General features: G+C 38.5%; 1 protein-coding gene across 1 annotated transcript in view; it reads left to right on the forward strand.

The window, feature by feature from the left end:
- The window catches only part of LOC124594929 (E3 ubiquitin-protein ligase SMURF1), a 171,964-nt gene that overhangs the window by 65,188 nt on the left and 81,006 nt on the right, over positions 1-25,770 (forward strand). Inside the window, exons 6-7 of the mRNA XM_047133427.1 lie at positions 11,720-12,211; positions 20,944-21,143. Of these exons, the coding sequence (XP_046989383.1) occupies positions 11,720-12,211; positions 20,944-21,143 (692 nt within the window). The remainder of the gene's footprint in view (positions 1-11,719; positions 12,212-20,943; positions 21,144-25,770) is intronic.

Below are 25,770 nucleotides of genomic sequence, written 5' to 3' on the forward strand. Positions count from 1 at the left end.
AGCTTGCAGATCACGTCTTTGACTCAGTGACTCTCCGTCCAAGTTCAGCCTTACTGAATATTATACTTTATCATAGAAAGAGTATGTACTTAGATAATTATTTTTATATTTATGATAGTGTATGTAAATATTGTATTTATTTATTTTTTTAACCTGACCAGATTAATGCTTTCAGGACACCTCTTACACTGGACCAGGATCTTATATTTAACTTCAAAACCTATTACATCACTGTTACTTTTAAAAAAATCGTATTTTTAGAATGTATCAGGCATTTATCTGTTACATCTCCTCTTTATTGAAATTATTGACCTTTCCATGTTTTCCTCAGTCTTCCTAAAGACATTATGCCCACTGGGCAATAATTCATAATTATTTCATGTATCCTGTCATCTTCCATTCTTGTGACATTGTCCATTCAGTCATTCCTGCATTCCTTAGTCCGCTCATTTAACCTTTTCGCTCCCTAATCTTCACTGATGTCAGCAACCATCCTCCTTTCAGTGTGCACCAAGCAATACTTCTGAGTAGTCATATCTCCAGTGTGCAGTGCTTTTATTCTTTATTCATTTATTTTTGTTATAGGCAGTGATTCACTCCCAAATGTCATAGTCTGCACTGACATTGTTTTGTGGAACTTTGGTAGCGTTTCGTCTCTTACTTCAGTTCTGAATGTTTTACACATTGTTCTGTTAACACAATTAAATCTTTTAGCTTTCTTTTTGTATCTCCTTTTCTGTCATAAATTTGATAGTATTTCCTACGATATGGCACTAGTTTACTCTTTGTATTTTCTTATCGTTTGTTGCTATTTTGCTGGAAATTGGCTCCTAGATCTGAAAGCAATAACTTTTTTTTTTTTTTTTCTTTCTTTTTTTTTTTTTTTTTTTCTTTGAAGATACAAAATCCAACTAGAAGTTGGAAACAGCGTGAAACAAGTCATCCTGCTAAATGACTTCCTTCCGTTACTCCATAATTCCAGATTTTTATGACTTCAGCACATTTTCATGTTGTGGGTACTTGCACCAGTGTTGAATGGTTTTGGAATTCCAGCTCACCCTGCAATTTCTGGAGCTCCTTTAGTGTTGTTTTGGTGCTGGCACGATTTGTGAGTGCTAGATTCAGTTCTGCAGTGACTTTTTGCAGCTGGTGTCACCTTATTTTCATCACTTTTCTTTTCAGTGACCATCTGTCATGATTACTCAGGACACACTTTTGTCCATGTTGTGACGTAGCGATGTTCTTCCACTTTCCCTGTATGCAGTATAAATCTTCAATACAATGTCTCTTGAAACACAAAGTACTTCAGCTATGTTGGTTAAGGAAGCACCAGCAATATGAACACCAACAAGTTGCCCAAGTTCAAATTCACATAGCTCCAACATCATGTTCTCACAAGCACAGAAAACACTGTTCTGACAATGATCGACACTTGCAACCCATAGAGGACATTGCACAGTTGCCATTCATGGTCAAATACAACAGCACAACTTGCAGGCTGGCTGGCATTTGCATTCATATTCGAACAAGTGTTTCTCATGATGTTTCCATATTTTTTTCCAACCCTTGTAGCTGAATGGTCACCTTTCCCATATTTTATGTTTCATTCTACCCAGGTCTTTCCATTGTTGTTAATTTCTATGCATTATTTAGTTAAGCAATTGGAATTATTTGCCCAGTCATTATTAGGGAACTGCTCATTGATACTGTGAATCAACACTGAATAGCAATGGAGACATTCTACACAGTGCAGTAACTGCTGTAGAAAAAGGAACACACACACACACACACACACACACACACACACACACACACACACACACTCTTAAATAATACTCAATACTATGTTAGAGACTGCTGTAAAATTTAATTAAATTACCAAATATGCAGCAACCAGTCGCAAAATCATGTTTTATTTATTCACTTTTGCAAATCAATTTCAACTGATTAACCGCCATCATCAGTGTTTTCAACCAATATGTGCCCTGATGTGCACTGATGATGGCTGTTAATCAGTTGAAATCGATTTGCAAAAGTGAATAAATAAAACATGATTTTGCAGTTGGTTGCTGCATATTTGGTAATTTTGTGGTTTACGGTCGCTGCACAACTTGGGAACCACATGGAGCCCACCATTCAAAAATTTAATTACTGGAGCAAAGGAACTTTCTCAAGTGTTTTTGGTATTCTGTGATAGAAAGCTATAAGATATGTATTGAAATGGTAGTGTCTTTTAAATTTGTGTCTTCTATTGGTGTTTACTTATGATTTGACAGCTTGAAACTAGTTGTGAACTAATAAAATTATTACAGCAGAAGTGGAAAATGGCACCTATTTTTAATAAATTGCTGCCATATGTGCTATGAATAAAAATGAAGTTAGGGTGTTTAGTTGTCAGATAATGAGACTGGAAAGTTTTGTATGAACATAATCATTCTTGTTCTTTAATTACAACATTATGAAAAGGATAGATTGCCACTCGCCTCATAGAGGACTTCCTTAATACCTTGTTTATGTAATTTGCCTGTGGTGAAAGCAGCAGGCAATATCAGCAGCCTGTTATCATGTTAGCTGATGTCTTGGGATAACTGCAGCCTCCAGTGCTGTGATTACGAGCGGGTCCTCTCTCGTTCCAGTAGGCAGGGGCCGAGGTGGTCTAGTGTGGCTGGCCTATACTCAACTGCAAGAAAGCAATGCACAAGACTTTTTGGTAGTCGTTGCTGTGGTGTTGCACCATTAGCGGCCAGATTTCTTCTCCATCTGCGTAGAATTGCTCTCCCTCCTCCTGCACAGTGCCGACCTTCATACCTACATACCTTTTTCCCCCCATTTGGGTCACTAAAATTCTTTACCTTCCGCCTATTGACACTAGATAGAACAGACTGGTTTAAGACTCCCTCGAAAGGTGGAAAGAGTCTCAGTGTTGTGACCTGAGCTGAATTCTGGACAATTAAGAATGTGTGTTCAACCTATGTGGAGGGTGCAAGTGTCTTAGAGTGGGGTGTTAGCACCTTTTCCTCATTAACTCTTTAATCACTACTCATTCAGTGTCTACTAGCATTCACAGTTCTCTTTTTCTTTTTACCTTCCTGCATTCAGCTCCTCCTCCTTTGCTAATTTAGCATGCTGTTTTTCCTACTCTTAATTTTGGTTTATTTTTGTCCCAGTATGTAACAACACACTTCTTGCCTCTGTTTTGACTGTTCTTCCTTCATTTCCACCACAAATTTCATTTATATTGTACTTTTCTTACTGTTTGTAAAACGAGGAAAAAGCAATCACTTACCTGTAAGCGATTTGTGTGTGGAGCACAGAAATGGTGTTTGTCTTTGTGCTGCACATGTCAGTCCACTATAGAAGAGTGGTTGCCTTTCCCTTATTTTATGTATTGCTCCATCCAAAAATTTCTTACTGTTTATCCTTTCCGTCTGCCTCATGTTTATGATGAGTATTTCATAATTTTTGGGATTCCAAGCCTCAATCGGTAAAAATGAAACTTGTAGGATTGCTGTGTTGTTCGTCTGTCTGTGCAACTGTTAAAAAAAAAACCTTTCAACTTGACATATCAAGTTGAAACTTACACAATATGCTGAGGTTTATGGTCCCTTGGCTGTGTAAAAATCTGAAGCTTCTAAGTCAAAGCATTCAAAAGATATGGCCATTTATTTATGTCGTATATTTTGATATTTGCTCATTGAAATCTATAGGGTACTTCCCGTTGGCCTAGAATCAATCAAATTTGGCAAAAATGAAGGTTTCACAGTGCAACCAAAGGAAAAAAATATCCAAAAACTGTAATTATACCACACAAAAAAGTTTTTTGTCTTTTGTTTTCAAACTATCTCTCTGTTAAGATCCCTTTTTCTCAGGAACAACTACATGTATCAATTCGAAATTTATGTTACATACTAAAGTCTATGGTCCCTCAGCAGTATAATAATTGTTATCTTCTGAGTCAGTGCAGTCAGTTGGCATGGCCATTTATGTCGCATATTTTGATACTCAGTCACTCATCAAAACCCATAGGATACTTCCTGTTGATCTACAATAATGAAATTTGGTAAGAAGAAAGGTTTCACAGTAAAAAATTGTTAATTAGTAATTGTATAACATGGAAAAAAATATTTCTCTTGCCATTTGCTGTCTGACATCAAACTTGAAATTAATACAATCAGTAGTTTTGCATTCAGGCTGACTGCAACACTGTGATAAAAAATAATCACCAGTCAAGGAATGACTTTACTGCTCATATGAAGCATTGCAGAATTTATCCATCACCAGTTTTCTAGGAGCAATTACTGCATGTAGTTGTGGCATTTCAAGTTGTATGTGAGACAGACATTCATAGACTAGTTGGCGAATGTTCATTTCGTGTATAAATTAAAATGCTCCTAGAAATCTGTTGAAGGATAAATTCTGAAACACGTCATATTAGCAACAAAGTCACTCCTTCTCTGGTGATTGGCTTTTACCATTGCAACCCAGTCAACCTGAAAGGAGGATTACTGACGACTGTTATAATAATGGTTGCCTGCCTCCTGCATGACTTAATGTCACATTTATATTGTTGAAATTAAGACATTCTTGAAATCCACAGTTGGTCTCTTCATTCCTTGTTCCATCATTAGAGCTGTATAGGGTGCCTTAGTTTATCTGTTCCATCTGTATTTCCTGAACACTCCAGAATCACTACTACCTCAATTTAATTAGTAAATATGTTTGTTATTGATGGTAGATGTAATTAATACAGCAGTTCGAAAATGATTGTTGGCTTTCCTTAAATGTTAAAAAAACTGTGCAATTTTATTATGTAGAAATCAGTTTTATTACGTGAGCCTGTGTGTCTCTAACTTATCTCTAGTGGAGTTGTTGCCATCATTAATACACTTGTGTAATTGTTTCTCATATCACAGAATGTGTGTACCTTTTTATTGGGTACTACTATCAAATGATAAGGTTTCCTATTAGTAGTGTTCCCTCGTTCTGGGCTTTCTTTGTAATTCCATTTGCATTTGATACTGTACATTGTTTCATGTAAAACACACACTTTATCTTCTTGCTAACAACACTGCAGTGCAATATTTACCATCCTTCCAATAAGGTACAATTACGCACACTGATAACAATGAAAGCCAATACATACATACATACATACATACATACATACATACATAAATAATTGATGTTTAAATCAGTTGTTGTTAATTTCTGTGTTGTTGCTGATTACATTTAAGTATTTCCTAATAAAGAGTGTGCAACATGGGACCAAACAAAATATCAAAGAAAACGAATGACAAGTCAGTTCTCTGTTAGTTACGAATTCAGGTAGTTGTTATGGGCTCTTAGTGTTTCATTCCTTCTTGAAAAACAGTGGCATATCGAATTCCTAGGAATTTGCTGAGCGTTGACAGTTGATGTACAGCAAGAGAATAACACAGATATCTGTTGCAGCACTGTAAAGGTGATTAGAGATAAGTATTGACAAGGTGAGGCCAAACAATTTGTCAGTTATGGTAAGAATTTTTAGTTGAATTTGTTCTGTTCTTGACCACAATTCACTGCTGGACACAGGAATAGATTCTTTCCTTGACAGTTTAAAGAATGTGGGTTACATCAACTTACAAGAACATCACTCATATTTATATATAGTTGAATTCTAAAAATATTAAGAGCTATGTCCTTCCTTGAACCATCCTTCTCTATGACACGAACAGAGGCTTTCAAACACTGGATAAGTGAATGGAACAGGAAGAAACCCTAATAACTGATACAAATGGAATGTACTCTCTGCCATGCATTTTGTGATGGTTTGCAGAGTACGGATGTAGATGTAGATGTAGATGCAGAGGAGGAGGACAGATTATTGGGTCTTTGTGACCCAGCTGTTAAACACTACGTACCGGTATCAAAAATGCAATGGTATCAGGTAACCAAGTATACCTTAAAAAAATTTTTGTGGTAATATTAACCAACATTTTAACAATGGTGTCTCCAGTCCTGTGCTGTAGTAATTGAAAGTTCACCAGTTTGAAAGAAAAGTTCAAGACGCAGTGCTTTTACATTGCTCAGTTACGAAAGAAATGGGAAGATTCCTCAATTGTTGTTGTTGTTGTTGTTGTCGTCTTCAGTCCTGAGACTGGTTTGATGCAGCTCTCCATGCTACTCTATCCTGTGCAAGCTGCTTCATCTCCCAGTAACTACTGCAACCTAAATCCTTCTGAATCTGCTTAGTGTATTCATCTCTTGGTCTCCCTCTACGATTTTTACCCTCCTTGCTGCCCTCCAATACTAAATTGGTGATCCCTTGATGCCTCAGAACATGTCCTACCAACCGATCCCTTCTTCTAGTCAAGTTGTGCCACAAACTTCTCTTCTCCCCAATCCTATTCAATACCTCCTCATTAGTTATGTGATCTACCCATCTAATCTTCAGCATTCTTCTGTAGCACCACATTTCAAAAGCTTCTATTCTCTTCTTGTCCAAACTATTTATCGTCCATGTTTCACTTCCATACATGGCTAACTCCATACAAATACTTTCAGAAACGACTTCCTGACATTTAAATCTATACTCGATGTTAACAAATTTCTCTTCTTCAGAAACGCTTTCCTTGCCATTGCCAGTCTACATTTTATATCCTCTCTACTTCAAACATCATCAGTTATTTTGCTCACCAAATAGCAAAACTACTTTACTACTTTAAATGTCTCATTTCCTAATCTGATTCCCTCAGCATCACCCGACTTAATTCGACTACATTCCATTATCCTCGTTTTACTTTTGTTGATGTTCATCTTATATCCTCCTTTCAAGACACTGTCCATTCCATTCAACTGCTCTTCCAAGTCCTTTGCTGTCTCTGCCAGAATTACAATGTCATCAGCAAACCTCAAAGTTTTTATTTCTTGCCCATGGATTTTAATACCTACTCAGAATTTTTCTTTTGTTTCCTTCACTGCTTGCTCAATATACAGCTTGAATAACATTGGGGAGAGGCTACAACCCTGTCTCACTCCCTTCCCAATCACTGCTTCCCTTTCATGCCCCTCGACTCTTATAACTGCCATCTGGTTTCTGTACAAGTTGTAAATAGCCTTTCGCTTCCTGTATTTTACCCCTGCCACCTTCAGAATTTGAAAGAGAGTATTCCAGTCAACATTGTCAAAAGCTTTCTCTAAGTCTACAAATGCTAGAAACGTAGGTTTGCCTTTCCTTAATCTAGCTTCCAAGATAAGTCGTAGGGTCAGTATTGCTTCACGTGTTCCAATATTTCTACGGAATCCAAACTGATCTTCCCCGAGGTCGGCTTCTACTAGTTTTTCCATTCGTCTGTAAAGAATTCGTGTTAGTATTTTGCAGCCGTGACTTATTAAACTGATGGTTCGGTAATTTTCACATCTGTCAACACCTGCTTTCTTTGGCATTGGAAATACACTCCTGGAAATGGAAAAAAGAACACATTGACACCGGTGTGTCAGACCCACCATACTTGCTCCGGATACTGTGAGAGGGCTGTACAAGCAATGATCACACGCACGGCACAGCGGACACACCAGGAACCGCGGTGTTGGCCGTCGAATGGCGCTAGCTGCGCAGCATTTGTGCATCGCCGCCGTCAGTGTCAGCCAGTTTGCCGTGGCATACGGAGCTCCATCGCAGTCTTTAACACTGGTAGCATGCCGCGACAGCGTGGACGTGAACCGTATGTGCAGTTGACGGACTTTGAGCGAGGGCGTATAGTGGGCATGCGGGAGGCCGGGTGGACGTACCGCCGAATTGCTCAACACGTGGGGCGTGAGGTCTCCACAGTACATCGATGTTGTCGCCAGTGGTCGGCGGAAGGTGCACGTGCCCGTCGACCTGGGACCGGACCGCAGCGACGCACGGATGCACGCCAAGACCGTAGGATCCTACGCAGTGCCGTAGGGGACCGCACCGCCACTTCCCAGCAAATTAGGGACACTGTTGCTCCTGGGGTATCGGCGAGGACCATTCGCAACCGTCTCCATGGAGCTGGGCTACGGTCCCGCACACCGTTAGGCCGTCTTCCGCTCACGCCCCAACATCGTGCAGCCCGCCTCCAGTGGTGTCGCAACAGGCGTGAATGGAGGGACGAATGGAGACGTGTCGTCTTCAGCGATGAGAGTCGCTTCTGCCTTGGTGCCAATGATGGTCGTATGCGTGTTTGGCGCCGTGCAGGTGAGCGCCACAATCAGGACTGCATGCGACCGAGTCACACAGGGCCAACACCCGGCATCATGGTGTGGGGAGCGATCCCCTACACTGGCCATACACCACTGGTGATCGTCGAGGGGACACTGAATAGTGCACAGTACATCCAAACCGTCATCGAACCCATCGTTCTACCATTCCTAGACCGGCAAGGGAACTTGCTGTTCCAACAGGACAATGCACGTCCGCATGTATCCCGTGTCACCCAACGTGCTCTAGAAGGTGTAAGTCAACTACCCTGGCCAGCAAGATCTCCAGATCTGTCCCCCATTGAGCATGTTTGGGACTGGATGAAGCGTCGTCTCACACGGTCTGCACGTCCAGCACGAACGCTGGTCCAACTGAGGCGCCAGGTGGAAATGGCATGGCAAGCCGTTCCACAGGACTACATCCAGCATCTCTACGATCGTCTCCATGTGAGAATAGCAGCCTGCATTGCTGCGAAAGGTGGATATACACTGTACTAGTGCCGACATTGTGCATGCTCTGTTGCCTGTGTCTATGTGCCTGTGGTTCTGTCAGTGTGATCATGTGATGTATCTGACCCCAGGAATGTGTCAATAAAGTTTCCCCTTCCTGGGACAATGAATTCACGGTGTTCTTATTTCAATTTCCAGGAGTGTATAATATATTCTTCTTGAAGTCTGAGGGTACTTCGCCTGTCTCATATATCTTGCTCACCAGATGGTAGAGTTTTGTCAGGACTGGCTCTCCCAAGGCCGTCAATAGTTCTAATGGAATGTTGTCTACTCCCGGGGCCTTGTTTCGACTCAGGTCTCTCAGGGCTCTGTCAAACTCATCACGCAGTATCATATCTCCCATTTCATCTTCATCTACATCCTCTTCCATTTCCATAATATTGTCCTCAAGTACATCGCCCTTGTATAGACCCTCTATATACTCCTTCCACCTTTCTGCTTTCCCTTCTTTACTTAGAACTGGGTTTCCAACTGAGCTCTTGATATTCGTACAAGTGGTTCTCTTTCCTGCAAAGGTCTCTTTAATTTTCCTGTAGGCAGTATGTATCTTACCCCTGGTGAGACAAGCCTCTACATCCTTACATTTGGCCTCTAGCCATCCCTGCTTAGCCATTTTGCACTTCCTGTCGATCTCATTTTTGAGACGTTTGTATTCCTTTTTGCCTGCTTCATTTACCACATTTTTATATTTTCTCCTCTGATCAATTAAGTTCACTATTTCTTCTGTTACCCAAGGATTTCTACTAGCCCTCGTCTTTTTACCTACTTTATCCTCTGCTGCCTTCACTACTTCATCCCTCAAAGCTACCCATTCTTCTTCTACTGTATTTACTTCCCCCATTCGTGTCAATTGTTCCCTTATGCTCTCCTTGAAACTCTGTAGAACCTCTGGTTCTTTCAGTTTATCCAGGTCCCATCTCCTCAAATTGCCACCTTTTTGCAGTTTCTTCAGTATTAATCTACAGTTCATAACCAATAGATTGTGGTCAGAGTCCACATCTGCCCCTGGAAATGTCTTACAATTTAAAACCTGGTTCCTAAATCTCTGTCTTACCATTATACAGGGTGATTCAAAAAGAATACCACAACTTTAAAATGTGTATTTAATGAAAGAAACATAATATAACCTTCTGTTATACATCATTACAAAGAGTATTTAAAAAGGTTTTTTTTTTTTCACTCAAAAACAAGTTCAGAGATGTTCAATATGGCCCCCTCCAGACACACGAGCAATATCAACCCGATACTCCAACTCGTTCCACACTCTCTGTAGCATATCAGGCGTAACAGTTTGGATAGCTGCTGTTATTTCTCATTTCAAATCATCAATGGTGGCTGGGAGAGGTGGCCGAAACAACATATCCTTAACATACCCCCACAAGAAAAAATCGCAGGGGGTAAGATCAGGGCTTCTTGGAGGCCAGTGATGACGTGCTCTGTCAGGGGCTGCCTGGTGGCCGATCCATCGCCTCGGGTAGTTGACATTCAGGTAGTTACGGACAGATAAGTGCCAATGTGGTGGTGCTCCATCCTGCTGAAATATGAATTGTTGTGCTTCTTGTTCGAGCTGAGGGAACAGCCAATTCTCTAACATCTACAGATACTGTAGTCCAGTCACAGTAGCACCTTCGAAGAAAAAGGGACCAAAAACTTTATTGGCTGAAATGGCAACCAAATGTACAACTAAATGAAACTTTATAGCTCCCTTAATTCGCCGACAGATAGTGCTTAGCTCTGCCTTTTGTCGTTGCAGAGTTTTAAATTCCTAAAGTTGTGGTATTCTTTTTGAATCACCCTGTATAATCTATCTGAAACCTGTCAGTATCTCCAGGCTTCTTCCATGTATACAACCTTCTTTCATGATTCTTGAACCAAGTGTTAGCTATGATTAAGTTGCGCGCTGCGCAAAATTCTACCAGGCGGCTTCCTCTTTCATTTCTTCCCCCCAATCCGTATTCACCTAATACGTTTCCTTCTCTTCCTTTTCCTACTACCGAATTCCAGTCACCCGTGTCTATTAAATTTTCGTCTCCCTTCACTATCTGAATAATTTCTTTTATTTCATCATACATTTCTTCAATTTCTTCGTCATCTGCAGAGCTAGTTGGCATATAAACTTGTACTACTGTAGTAGGCGGAGGCTTCGTGTCCATCTTGGCCACAATAATGCGTTCACTATGCTGCTCAATTGTAGTACAGTAAAATGCTCTCCACTTGTCACGTAATTTGCACAGTAATGCCAGCAATGTCAGTTGAGCAGTAATCTTCTATTGTAGAGGACAAATAACACATCAACAGTATACAAATTGATGAAACATGAGCTGTTGATATCCATGAAACATGAACTGTTGATACCTAGTGTGTTATACTAAATATGTGGAACAGAGCCATACATTAAGGAAAGCAGCTTATAATGTGTAATACAGAGGTTGTGTGTTCATTTACTGTACATTGGAAGGAATTTTAAAAATTTGTTGCTGATTTTGTGTGTCTGCTTCATTTATGCATCCTGTATTTACGAAACATAGAGCTTGGAAGCATGTAAAAAAAAAAAAAAAAGTTTTACAGTGTAAATTTTGCATTGTTTAGTATATACTTCACCTCTACAAAAGCTGTCCCTTTGCTATTAAAGCTTTTTGCTGAAGTGAAGATATCACTTCAAAGTGCTCAATAAGTGTGTGTGTGTGTGTGTGTGTGTGTGTGTGTGTGTGTGTGTGTGTGTGTGTGTGTGTGTGTGTGTGTGTAGAGCTACATAGCGTATTGTAGAAGATGGTGGCAACCTTTTGTGATGGAAAATGTTGCTAATGCAGGTTTTGTATGATAACATTATGAGAATTTTAATTTAGTTTGTGTCTAATCTGCAGTAAATCATGAAATAGAGTTGCAGATACCATAAATTTATTGTTTCTGTGTTCAATCTTTTATTTAAGATTTAAATAATGATTATATTAATGTTTTTCTTTTATTTAGGACTAGTGGTTACTAATGCCATTTTCCTTCCTCATAGGCCGCAATATACAAGTATTATTCCGACACATGTCCTTTCAAGACCTTCGCGTGAGAATGGTCCTGTTGGCTCAAACGTTACACAGCCTACTTCTCCAACAAGTGGATTAGCCCATCCAAATTCTTCAAGTGATGGTGGGTCTGTCAGCCCAGATGTTACACAGCCTACTTCTCCAACAAGTGGATTAGCCCATCTAAATTCTTCAACTGAGGGTGGACCCGTCAGCCCAGATGTTACGCAGCCAGCTTCTCCAATAAGTGGATTAGTCCATCTAAATACTTCAAGTTCCAATACCAGTTCACCTATTACTGGTACCGTTGAACAACAATCGTCAGCAGGATCCAATTCTGGCAGTCCAGTAAACCAGACACCAAGCCAGAATCAATCAGGGAACAGGGAGCAGAATGGCATCTTCCCTCTTCGAGGAACTGCTGCATCACGCAGGCCATTGGTTCCAGCAATAACAGGCTTTCAACCAAACAAAACAGTGAGGTATTTCACATTTTGATCTGTGTGTGTTATGAAGTTCATTATCTCTACATACGTCACCTCCACTTATTAATGAAATATATGGGTGTACTTGGTAGTTAAAAGAAAACTTCATAGTGCTTATCCAAGACACATGGAATGAATACATGAAATTGAGCCAAATTTTAGATTTGATCTTTAATTTCAGATAGTTTTACCAGGTGAATTAAAGGATTCTTTGTCACTTCTAATAAATCACCATGCACTATAATTAATGAGTCATTGTTGCACAAATGACACGCAGTCATGTTCTGGGTACACAACAGAAGACAATGTTACCAATTTTTGTAATGTTCCTTCTTCTCTCCTTGTCACAAAATGCGACTACTACTATTACTACCAGACTTATTCCTACTACTGTTGCTGCTGCTGCTGCTGCTTTCCTGATAATGTGCAAAACAAAACACACTATCTTATTCTGCAATGTACTTACACCACAGTAGATGAAGGGAGCATCTTAATGGTGATCACAGTTCTTCTTCCACCACTATTAAGTATAGAATGTAATCTCAGAGTTAAGGTCAAGTAACTAATATGTGCTATCTTTTTTAAAATTATAAATACGCAGTGTGATTGTGTTATTTGGATGTTGCATGAGTGGCAATGGAAGTTGGATGAGTGGCAATAGATATTACAAAATATACAAGTAATAATGAATGCTATATTTAACATAACTGTGTGTGTGTGTGTGTGTGTGTGTGTGTGTGTGTGTGTGTGTGTGTACTATGCCATTAACTTAATAATTAGGTATATGGTGATAAGATTTTGATACAGGATCTCTGGCCAGGGTTTATCTTCGGGCGCACAGGGTGTGAAGTTTTTAGCACTGCTGATAGAAGCATACAAAAGAACACAAAATTATGCAAACTCTCCACTTCAGGGAGGGAAGAGGGATATGGGTTGAGGAAGGTTGAAAAGGAGGGGAGGTCACGCAGACCCCACGATGAGAGGGACTCGTCTGTTAAGAATATGGTGGCGAGCACTTTATGAGCAATAAAAATTATGTTGGAGCTACATATCGTTGTAAATTTTATTGAAACATCATTAATCTGAGTAGCAGAAATTATTCTGATTTTGCACAACCCTTTATCAAGAAATTTCCTGAAACCATAGACATTTTATATTTTACAGTTTGTTACACATACAGACTTGTTTAGGCCAGTAGGAAAGAAATTCTAGCTTTTATAATTTTTGTATGTCACTTTTTTTATCTCACTAAAATTGTAGAGGAGAGTGAGGAAGACATTCAGTTGTCATTGAGAGTTACAAATTTAACTTATGAAAGTTTTCTTGGTATTATTTTCTTATATTAACTTAATTTTAACACTAATACAGAGGTGTTTTAATATAAATAACTTTCTCTTACATGCAAGAAGTGAAATACATGAGCAAGTTCGAAAGCAGAAGAGTGCACCTTCTGTGCGTATGGATGATACCCTGCTGTTTGTTACAAATTATATCAATAAAATTTCAGTTTTAAATCAACTCACCATTAGGCAACTCTGCAAATAAAACATTTATATTTACATTTGACCATAGCAACACAAAAAATGTTTTGAACTTGTGATTAACTCCAGGGGAAAAAAAGAAAACACATAGCGGAAGATATAACAGACCTTCAGATTCTCTCAACTTCAATTACAGGTGTCAGTAACATTGAAATCTTCATGGGTGAAATTAATAACCTGATAGTTTCATCCATCTACAAACCTCCAAAGAAAGATATTTGTTTCAGTCCTCCTCCTGATTTCTACAATCAGAAAACTTTGTTGTCGTAGTTTCAACAGCCACAGTGTTGTCAGGGATACCCTGAAGATGATGTAAATGGAGAGGCCCTTCTAGAATGGGTGAACATAATAAGCGTCACTTATCCGATACAGTAATCTACCCTCATCCTTCAACAGTGGCGAATGACAATTTGGTTACAATTCTGACTGTATTTTTGCTAGTGAAAACCTGTCCCAACAAAGCATCAAATCAGTTTACCAATTCCACATACACAACACCATCCAATAATGTGCCAGTTAGTATCACCAGTCAGACTACAAACTGTGTATTTCAAGTGAAGATGAAATTTCAAAAAAGCAAATTAAAAAAAGAGGTCATAATTATGTTAGATGAGAGGATCTAAACAATTCAGCCTGTTTCAGAATTGTATGAAGAAAGAGTGAACACTGTCAGGTTCTGCTATTATAAACCTGTTTGTAGAGGCTGTGGAAACATATCCATACATACATACATACAGGGACTTACTCCAGAAACATGCATTGTGTTCAATGTATATAAAGATAATTTTGAAATGAACCTATTTAGTGCTGAAACCATTGCAAGTGGTTATCATGTCATTTCCCTAATTTCTGAGTCAAACGCACCCGGTGGATTAAGTTAATGGAGGAGGTAAACATGGGAAGAAATAGCCACAAGGCTTGAAAAACTACCAAAACGCCTCAGCAATGATGCTTCTGAGACTCAAGTGCTCTGCAACATATCTGCAACCCAGCAAATGAGTTCATTGAAAGCAGCAAACCAAGGAAAACTGTAGACAAATCAAAGTAAAAAACTGAAACATAACAATAGCATCCTGCATGATCCTTTAATAATGAAAGATCTTTAATATAGCACTTAACAAATATAAACATGTCAAAGCAGCAGGCCTAGATGACATCTGTATTGAACAGTTCAAAAGATTTGGTACCATCAGCAAACAGTGGTGCTTTAATTTACTAAATAACTGCATAGTCAGCTGTAAAATTCCAGAACTATGGAGAAATGCTGGAGTCACTGTAGTTTGGAAGTATGATAAAGATGCAAATGATTCAAAAACCTACAGACCAGTCTCCTTGTTACGTCACACACACCAAATGCTCGAGTGAATGATGTTAGACAAGCTGTCCAAAATAATAGAACCAGTACTTATACTGGAACAAGCAGGTTTCCAACAAGGGAAAAGCTGCACCTCTCAAATGTTACACCTAATGCAGTATACTGAAGATGGCTTTGAAAACAGTAAAATCATGGGTGTAGGTTTCATTGATCTGATGGCAGCATATGACACAGTTAACCACTGCTTATTGTTAAAGAATCTCTGTGAAATAACAAAGAATTATAAACTGACTCAGATATTAGAATGCCTACTATATAATAACAGATTTTTTTGTTGACTACAATGTGAGAGAAATAGGCGGAAGAACCACAAAGATGGCCTCCCATACAGAAGCGCCTGAGCAGCCATCCTCTTTAACATCTACACCAATAGCAAACTCTGGCCAGATGACCTGGGAAGAACCCAATTAGAACACAGCACCACACCCAAATATTTAGGAGTCAACCTTGATTGAACATGCACTCACAGAAATCAATGTTTGAACACCAAAAGGAAGGTATCGGCAAGAAATAACATACTCTGGAAACTAGCTGGTACAACTTTGGAAAAACAGCCTCATGTTCTGAGAACATCAACCTTAGCACTCTGTCACTCTGCTGCAAAATTTGCCTGCCCTGTGTGACACAGTTCCGGTCATGCTAGGCAGGTTGAAGTTGCCCTAATTGAGACTTGTAGAATCACCACAGCCTGCCTGAGATCAAATCAGTTCTGCTGTGACTCCACCATCCGCTAGAAAGAAATAAAGCAATAAATCTAAAGACCCATTTCTATGTATGGGTATTCACCAGCAGCTTCCCAAGTCCAATCAAAACAAAGAATCTTCCACGCTACAGAAGCCATCATTGAACAACCTTCTGCATTTGCACTAAGTTCCTGGCACAACCGACACAGAATGGATGGTGCCATCTGAGAACTTACCTTCTGGTCATGAAGAAAGCTGGGCAACATGGAAAACACTCCACAAACTGGTCCCTTGTCAGGAAAAACATATTCATAACCAGGGTGTTTATGTTGAGAAATAAATAAGTAGACTTGAAGAATAAAGACATAAAATGTTATTGATGTTTGTTTTGTTTTTAAAAAAAAAAAAAAAAAAACTTTGAGTTCTCACATAAAAGATTCTGGGCCATTACTTTTTAGCACACTTGATAAAATATGTGTTACTATGTAATATCTGTTTATAGAAAAAAGTTAACGCTAGTTGTACCAGATTGAAATGATCTATGCATTATTTTGATTATATGACGTATGTTTTCTGACATGATTAAATAAATGAAAATACTCCGAATTATCAAATCACCTTAGACATAAGTACACAAAAGCCTTTGCCTGTTACAGACCATCAGTTATCTGAAACAAAACAGCAAGCACAAAAACTGACATTCAATTTTTCCCAATTTGAAATATTCATAGCTTAATTATTGTTTTTTTTCCCCTCAAATTTTAGACACACACATCAGAGCAATTGCATATCTCTTACTTCATGAATTCCCTAATGATTTCGGTAATGGAATGTACCATTTGTGTAGTTCCAGGTACCATTCCATGTTCAGAATCTGTTAATTCCCATTGTGCGGCCATAATCGTGTCAGAAACCTTTTCACATAAATCATCTGAGTACAAATGACAGCTCCGCCAGTGCACTGCCATTTTATACCTCATGTATGCAATACTGTCGCCATCAGTATATGTGCATATTGCTGTCCTGTGATTTTTGTCACTTTTTTCCTCTTGTTACTAGTAGCCCTCTCACCTTTTGTTTTAATGATAGTTGCATGTTTCTATTGATCGATACAGAAGTTTTATTCTGTAAAAGTCATCCAGTACTTTGTTCTGAAGCTGAGCTACCAAACTTTCTATTTGTAGCTCACTGTTCATATCACATTTTATCCCTCCTTGTACATTTCCTCCTTCCCTCTCCCATCTCTGTCTCCTCATTTTCTCCTTATTTTTTGCTGTCCTATTTTATGTCTGCTGCTCACATCCACATGTGCAATCTTATTAGTCTCACCATATTGAGTATAGTACCACCTTTAATTGCACACCTGTGTATACACCAGTTGTAGGATATATTTTCATAGGAGAAGTTCTTTTTTACATATATCTAATAATGTTAGTTCTTGTTTTTAATTCATGTTTACTTACGCATTGAGAAATGAATATTTAGAAAAAAAAGTCTGTAACACACTTTTGATATCAAATATGAGGTGTGACCAAAAAGTAATGGGAAGTTTTGTTTTTCTTAACAAGAATCTTCATTCATTCCCCAACATCAACTTTATCCTCTTCAAAGTAATCTGCATCATATAAAACATACTTGTGCCAGTGATTTTTCCAATCTTGGAAGCACTTCTGACATTAACTTTTCATTATGGTGTTCAGTTCCTTCAGCGATTCCGTTTCATCTCATTGATGGTGGCAAAATGAATGCCCTTTCACGTTTCTCGTCAGCCTTGGGAATAGAAAAGTGTCACAGGGGACCATGTGCGGTGAATACTGTGGCTGAGGCAACATAACATTTGTGTTTTTTGCCAATCAGTCATGAACAAGCATTGTGGTGTGAGCAGGAACAATATAGTGAAGCAATTTCCTCTAGTGCTTTTGCCACAATTCTGGTAATTTTCTTTGGATTGCTTCACACAGATAGTGTGTAAGTTCCAAGTATCATTCCTCATTGACCTTATGACCATAAGGCAATAATTCATGGTGCTCTATCCATTATAATCAAAGAAAACATTGAGAAAAACCTTTACATGTGATTGAACTTGGCGAATTTCGGTCTCTTCAGGCAGTTTCCATTGGGACAGTTGATCCTTGATTTCTACTTCTTGCCAGTATATCCATCAGGAATAGATGTGCTAGAGTCGCCAGGGCAGTCATCTTCGGCTTCTTCTCGACTCTCTGTGAAATGTTTATACCACTTGTTAACACTTCTCTTAATCGTAGCAGATTTGCCCAAAGCCACAGTCAACATTTCAGATATGGTGCTGTACTTTATTCCATTTTTCCAGCAAAACTTGATTCAAATTCTCTGATCCATCTTTTTTGAAAGTAAAAATTCCCCAAGCACTTGAAAACACACATGATCTGTTCAACTGTTGACAATAAATTAGATATTCAAAACAACTGAAAATGCAAATATACATCAAGAACACGTGTATGAACAATTTTTTTATTGGATATATAAAACGTGGAAAATTCAAACAATTTCAATACTTTTTGATCATACCTTGTACTCTGTATTGGTTATGCAATTGGAGTAATGGAAATCTTTCTGGATATTGTTTTGTCTAAAAATACATCTTTTGAAGAAACAATGTATGCTTATGTATTGTATTTTCTTCAGAAGTTTGGTGTAATCCTTATGAGCAGTAGAATCATAGGTACAGAAATAGTTTTAAAAGGCATGTAGAGTAAAGTTGTGCATGAAGCTACTTCTAGCAGTGTTGACAGGAGGTTTGTTCCTTCATTTTTCAGCAATAAATGACTTGCTAGGAACATACATTGACAAGCTTATTGTTCCAGTGGGTGCAACTATAAAGTCATGCTTGCATACACACATCATAAGATTATCCATCACTGACTGTGTGGTGATCGCAGCACATATTAGAGCCATTCATGCACCCAATGTCTCCATGGTAATCTAGAAACATTTGGTGGAAGTTGGACTACATCAAGGTTACTGCTTGCCAAACTTCCTCTCACATGACATCAATGCGCAATGCACCTTTGATGGTGTAGGAAAAGATGCAGCTAAGATTAATGGTACAAACTTGTGCTTGATGATAGAAGATTCTGCCTTCACATCAGTGATGGGTGTTTGAGAGTGTATTATGTACTTGAGGAGTGGAAACTAGTGGTCTACAGCCGGCAACGACCTTACAAAACCATCTGGAAAACTGCAGGACGTGTCCTTATCATCTAAATTTTTCTGTTGCCCATCTTACGAAATGAGAGGTGTTCTTCCAGCAACACAGTACCCAAGCACACGCCTTTTCTATTACCCAATGTGATCTCCTAAGATGTTCATCCATCCCCCTGATGTGCCCAGTTTTCAGATATATCCCCCATTGAGAAGTTGAAATGGTTTTGAACATTATCTCCCAAGATAAATATCTAACATTGCTATGATCCTTCTGGCATGTAATTGCATGACTGCAGTGCTGCTAAAGATGTTAGAAAAGATACTGATATCCTTGTCAAAAACCATTTGTCCACACAGATAGCAACCTAGGTCTATGAACCTCTACAGTGAATGACCTGTGTAATCTGTGAATAAAAACTTGTTCATCTGGGAGCATTTTTCTTTAATATATTTCTTAGAGAGATTCCATATGGTATATGTCATCCTCTCCTGGCATGGCACAAATTGTGACTGTGAAATAGCACTACTTCAAAACAGCTTAAGCAAACCAGCCATTACCTGAGTGCATATCACTAGGCAGTTTGAAATAGACTGTTCCCTGAAAGTTACCTACCTGTTATTTGGCCAGATTCTAATATTAAATTAAGTATCAACCAAATTCCTTTACAAATAACTTTTTATTACAGTACTTCAAAGTGTATGTATCAACTACAATTTGCAATAAATCTACAGAGTTGTAAATTCAGTTACAAGTATGTCTTCAGAGATAGGTTTTTGTGATTTAGATATAGCTTGCAAGTGTTAACACCACATGCCACTGGGTTACTTATTGCAGAATAAGCTATTGCTAGTTTCCTCTTTCTTTCTTTTTTTTTTAAAAAAAAAAAAAAAAAAAAAAGCTGACCACACCAACATTACTTAACCAAATAAATGTATATGTAACAGTACCAGCAAAATACTACATATCCAATTAGAAAATACTCATCAATATGGAATTACTGTTACTGAGCTCTCAGTTACATTGGAAATTATATGAAGTGAAGTGTAATTAAAAATGACAAGTGTTTTTGAGGATGAAAAACAAACTGCATTTTGTTCTACAAATATTCATGTCGAACCAATTTTTGGCTTATTGGTCCATCTGCAGGATCCTCAGTATCTACAACTACACTTACTTACGTGCTCTGCAAGCCACCATATGGTGCTTAGTGGAAGGTACCTTGTACCATTGCTAGCCATTCCCTTTCCTGTTCCAATCGCAAATGGAGTGACAGCAAAAAGGCTGACTATATGCTTCTGTACAAACTGTAATTTTTCTTATCTCGTCTTTTCCAGTTCTTAACGTGAGACGTATGTTGTTGGCAATAGAAATGTGTGCAGTCAGTCTTAAGTGTTGGTTCTCTAAACTTTGCCAATAATGTTTTGCGAAAAGAATGTAGTCTTCCCTCCAGTGATTGCCATTAGACCTCACGGAGCATTTCTGTAACACTCGTGTGTTAAGCAAACCTACTGATGATAAAGCTAGCAACACGACTCTGAATTGCTTCATTGTCTTAGTTTAATTCAACCTGGTCAGAATCTCATACACTTGAGTAGTAGTTGCATAACTGTTCTACTCATGATCTCATGTACAGATGAGCTACATTTGCTTTCCAACATTACACCAAGGATGTAGAATGGCCCAGTAAGCCGAAAACTTGCTCGAAATATAGTAGTAGAACAAAACAGTTTGTTCTTTTTCAACTTTAAATACGAATTGTTCTACTGAGAAGTGCATTAAAATGGTAAGTTCATAGAACCATGTTATGTTGTTCTCCTGTGAAGAATTAGTACTATATTTATGTTAAGTAAGTTTTTCATTTTCATTCAAAATAAATTTTAATGTATTAAAAGGATGAGCTTTGAATGATACCTAGTTTTGTATGAAATGGCGTCTTTAATTCACAGTGAAGCTGAAAATCGGCCTTCAAGAACAGAGCTGCCGGCTGCTGGCAGTAGACGTGAACGTGAAAATTCTTCAGGCAGTCAGGCTCAAGCAGCTGCTCATCGTCGACGATCTGCACGGCAGAGAAATTCATTGATGTTGCAACAGGCTGGTCGTGGTTCTCACAATATTAGTCAGCCGGGAGACTTGCCACCAGGATATGGTAAGTGGAAAAACTAGTAACAGGTCTGACAGTGAAAAGGACGGTTTGGGAACCATGGAAATAACATGTTGTATTAGATATCAGAAAATGGGTGGTGCCATCTGCACAATAAACCTTTGCCATTGACCCAGATATTGATGATGATCAGTTGAGATGTCATTGTGGACTGGTGAATGACACGCTGTTGCCGTGAAGGCATTTTAAAAATACAAGAAGAGGTATGTGGCTGTGCAGCATGTGTTTTGTGCTTATTACAGTCTTGTACATCGTGCCCTGGTCCTATCGACATATGCTATGTAAGTGTGGCTACCAAACTTTGAGGAAATGGGTGACACAGTGCAAAAGAGGAGTGGAAATGATGATATGAGACAAGAAGAAATTGGAATTAATACGGAAGATATAAGGGATACAGTATTGGTCACAGTTTATCAGAGTATTGTATAACAATAACGGAAATGCTTCGCTGGAGCAAAATGTAAAGTAAGGGAAAGGGAATTGATCACCTATAGCAGATCGATGTGTGGATGTGGTGCTATAGAAGGATGTTGAAAACTAGGTGGACTGATAAAAAGAAGGAATGAGATGATTCTAAGCAGAATTGGTGAAGGAAGGGACATATGGAAAACACTGACAAGAAGACAGGACAAGATGATAGAACTTGTGGTAAAACATGATAATAAACAGAGCAGAAGAGTTTAGTGGAAGACAGAGACTAGAATATATCCAACAAATAATTGAGAATGTGCAGGGTGTAAGTGTAACTCCGAGCTGAATAGGTTCCACAGGATAAGTCACAGTGGCCCAAATCAAACCAGTCAGAAGACTGATGTCTCAAAAAAATTTAACAGAATTGCTGATTTTTTTTTTTCTTTCATAAATGTACACAGTCAGTAAGAAAATAGTGACACACTTTTTGTTCTACATTGTGGTTGATTATTGTTTGTTGTCTGTGTTCTACTTTTTCAGTAAACAGTTCATTAAATTTAGGAGCATGTCACCTCTCTCTGGATCTTCTCAGTAGACTGATGATACCTTGTGGCCCAAAACAGCCACTGATATATGAACTTTGAACTGCAAGACAGTCAATTCTTCTTTCCTTCCTGATACACAACCAAATAACCTCCAGCCAGAGAGCAGAGAAGAAAAGACAAGGAAAAAAAGTGGCTCCAGTACAAGGAGGCCTCAGCTGTATTGTAAGCCCCTACCCCACAAGACTGACGTTGTGCACTGTGACATTGTTCCTACTCAGCAGGTGGTGCATGCAGAGGCTGAAATATGACCCACCTTCTCACTTCCTTGCCACCATCCTGATTGCCCCTACATACTACATACAGTAAAACTGGAATGTTTATTTTTACCAGTTAGTGGAATTCTGACACCTGCTTTCTTTTTACCCAGAACATATACAGATCTTCAGGAAATTAGTTCCCCCAACACATATACCCTACCTTACATAACCACTGTACCTATTTGAAAAACAGAATTGACCCTTTGAGGGCATCAGGTGGTGACTGCACTTTGTTGCTTGCGGGCATTTTTAATTATCACTTCCCACATAATACAGCGTTAGAGGCTGTGGCTGTTCCTTACGGATTACTGATTTTATTCTCTGCCATGTCTACCTCCCCCATCAGACAGGGAGCTGACATATCAGGAGATAGCTGACATGATCCATTGTATACCTTCACTTTTTCTCTTTGTGGGTGGTTTCAGTGTCCACAACCCATGGTGGGGCAGTAATAGAACATCTGATGAGGTACTCTAACACAACAAGTGATGAGAGACCTTGACTTATGTTTACTAAGTAGTGACACACCAACTCATTTTAGTGTGGTATCTAGTGTGCATATTGGTATCAATCTCTGTCTGAACCCTGTCTTATCCTTTAAATCCAATGAAGGGTACATGATGATTTCTTTGCAAGTGAACATTTGCCAGTTATCAAGAGCCTCCCACATTTTACCCAATCATGGATACACTACCATATAAAACACCAGTTGAAGGAATATTGCGACTGCTCACATGGGTGGTCCAAGTTGCATCGTATCTATAGTCACCAGCTAACAGCTGGTTTTTCCATTATCCTTTTGCGTAGCAGTATATATTCTGCCTCTAATGTTATTACAGAACACTTCGTGGCACACTTCATGCTAGCATGTGGAGGATAAGAATGTGTCCTTCACTACACAAAATCGGAAACCATGTAATGTTACTTTCAGTGTGACAGTCATGGCATTATTACATCCTTACCACACTGTACAAATGGGGTTTTAGAGGCCCCTTCCTGATTTCTTTTTAAATGAAATTTTCTAACTTTTGGCTGTTTCCTGCCTGAGTTGGGACATCATTTTGTACCATCCATATGCAGGCCAATCCTGGGGTCACTTGTGACTACCAGTGTTTCACTGTGAAGAAGTGTTATGCACTCCAAGCAGCCTTTCGATGTAGAACTGTTCATCCACACCCAGAACTTTACCTTTGTTATGAACCGCTCAATGGGGTAGTTTTTTTTTTTTTAAAGCTGGATCAATGTGGCCACCACATTTGCCTACTTAAAAAGAATTACCAGTTGGCCTACATTAATAAAAAATGTTCATAAAAAATCTTACCCAAATGCAGATCAAAATGAATCAAACACTACATATCTAAAATGAACCGCTTTTCATAAAACTTTGTTGACAATAATACTATATTGCAATCTTGAGACTTAAATAATATACACATTTTCAATAATAAATAAGGGTGTGAGAGTTTAGAAATAAGATGACATAGTTTTACATGTTGTTTTGTGTGAATTAAATATTTTTGAGTTTGATTTGGTGAAATTTCCACCTCAGTCACTCTTGGCAAGAGCTGCATTGTGCACAAGGGAAAAAGTGTCTGTGCCTGCTGGCTATCCCTCCTTGACGAGGCCCAGCTTAGCTGCTGGTGTACCTGCTGCAGGCGCTAAGTGCCTTGACCATAAATTAAATATCAGAGCACATTCAGTAAAACATCAACCCTCTCAGCTTTCTGAATCGGAAATACCTTAGTTCCTTTTACACACAGAGACATCCTGTCTTGCAGTATTTCTAAAGAAAACTGCCAAAATATATCTAAGCTGGGCTGCAAGCCCACAGCTTAAATTATTTTGTTAGGTGCTCTATATCTGGTGTTACTTGCTGGAAATCATCAACATATTAAAACTCGCATTCAGGAGTTTCTCAGTAACCATTTATGTGGCTTGAAACATTCGTCCCAGCTATTCAAAACATCATTATCTATACTGAAAATATCCTTGGAAATGTTTGTGTGTGCTCAAACCAAACACAGATGTTCACACTGTAATCTTTCTTGTCGCAAATGTTGTTATAACACGTAACAACTTACTTGAGGATAATTGTTTCATTAAAACAAGCTATACTACAACACAGCAAGCTCTCATATTCTAAGTTACGTAAGGTGGAAGTCTCCCTTGTGGCGTGTAAGTTTGTATTGTGCACAAGTTTCGTACAATAGCCATTTACTGTAATTTGGTACTTGTTTACATTATTTGTCACCATTATATTGTTTTATTTTTACTTTTGTAATTTATCTTATCAGCATTCAGTCAATTACGTAGAAGCTCATTCCGGGACGAGTACCTTTTACACAGAAGGCTGCCAGCATGCATTTTGGTCTTCATACAGAGCAGGCCAGAGTTGGCAGGTCCCTGCGCTGTCAGAATTGATATGCACACCATGCAATCGTTCTCAAATAATTTTACAGAATATATTTGGTTAAAAAAAAAAAAAAAAAAAAAAAATCTCCGTTACTTGAAGGTTTATATGTTGGCTTCATGGTGAAATGCTCACCGTTTCATTAATGGACATAGTTATTGTGATATTTCAATTATAATCACAAAATTTGAAAACATTACAATGAAAAATAGGGGTTGCTGTGAGTTTACGTGTGGTGCATATTAGACCATAAATTGCAGTGTATGAAATATAGCTTACATTTTAAATTTTTCTTTAAATTTGAAAGTGGATCAATATCTGCCCGCAGTCTCGAGAAAATTGATTTTGTGTAGCATGTTCACTTCCAACTCAACATGCTTGAGAATGAAACATTCAGTAATACCTTTCATTTCTCATGAACTGTTAGTTATCAAAATGAGATTTTGGCAAATGATAGCATACCAAGGAGAGTAGTTTTCCATGTGGTTAACATACGGAACTTTCTTATTTATGGCACTATAGCAGAAGCTATAGTTTTTATTTTAATTTTTCAAACAAGTACTGTAATTTTTTTTAAGTCATCAACAGCTAGTGAAAAGTGAATTTTCTACTATGAGAAATATAAAGTTTCTTCTCTTACATTACTGTAAACTGACACATTGAGGTTTTCTGTAAGGTACTGACCTCCCTGGTCACCAGTTGCCTGTTTAGTAAGACATTCCATTTCAGTATTCTGTTGCAGCAGCTACTGCACGGTGAGTTTGTGCTAATTATACAGTGTTTTAGCAAAAGAAGCAAACTTAAACCTGTCAACAAGAGAAATGTAGCGGTTACTCATGATTAATGATGATTCTTAGTGAGAAAAGGTTAATATTTCAGGCAAAAATAAATCTCTAATTCTGTTGCAATTTTAGTGGACTATCATAACC

Source organism: Schistocerca americana, chromosome 2, assembly GCF_021461395.2.
Source record: "Schistocerca americana isolate TAMUIC-IGC-003095 chromosome 2, iqSchAmer2.1, whole genome shotgun sequence".
NCBI classification, from domain to species: Eukaryota; Metazoa; Arthropoda; class Insecta; order Orthoptera; family Acrididae; genus Schistocerca; species Schistocerca americana.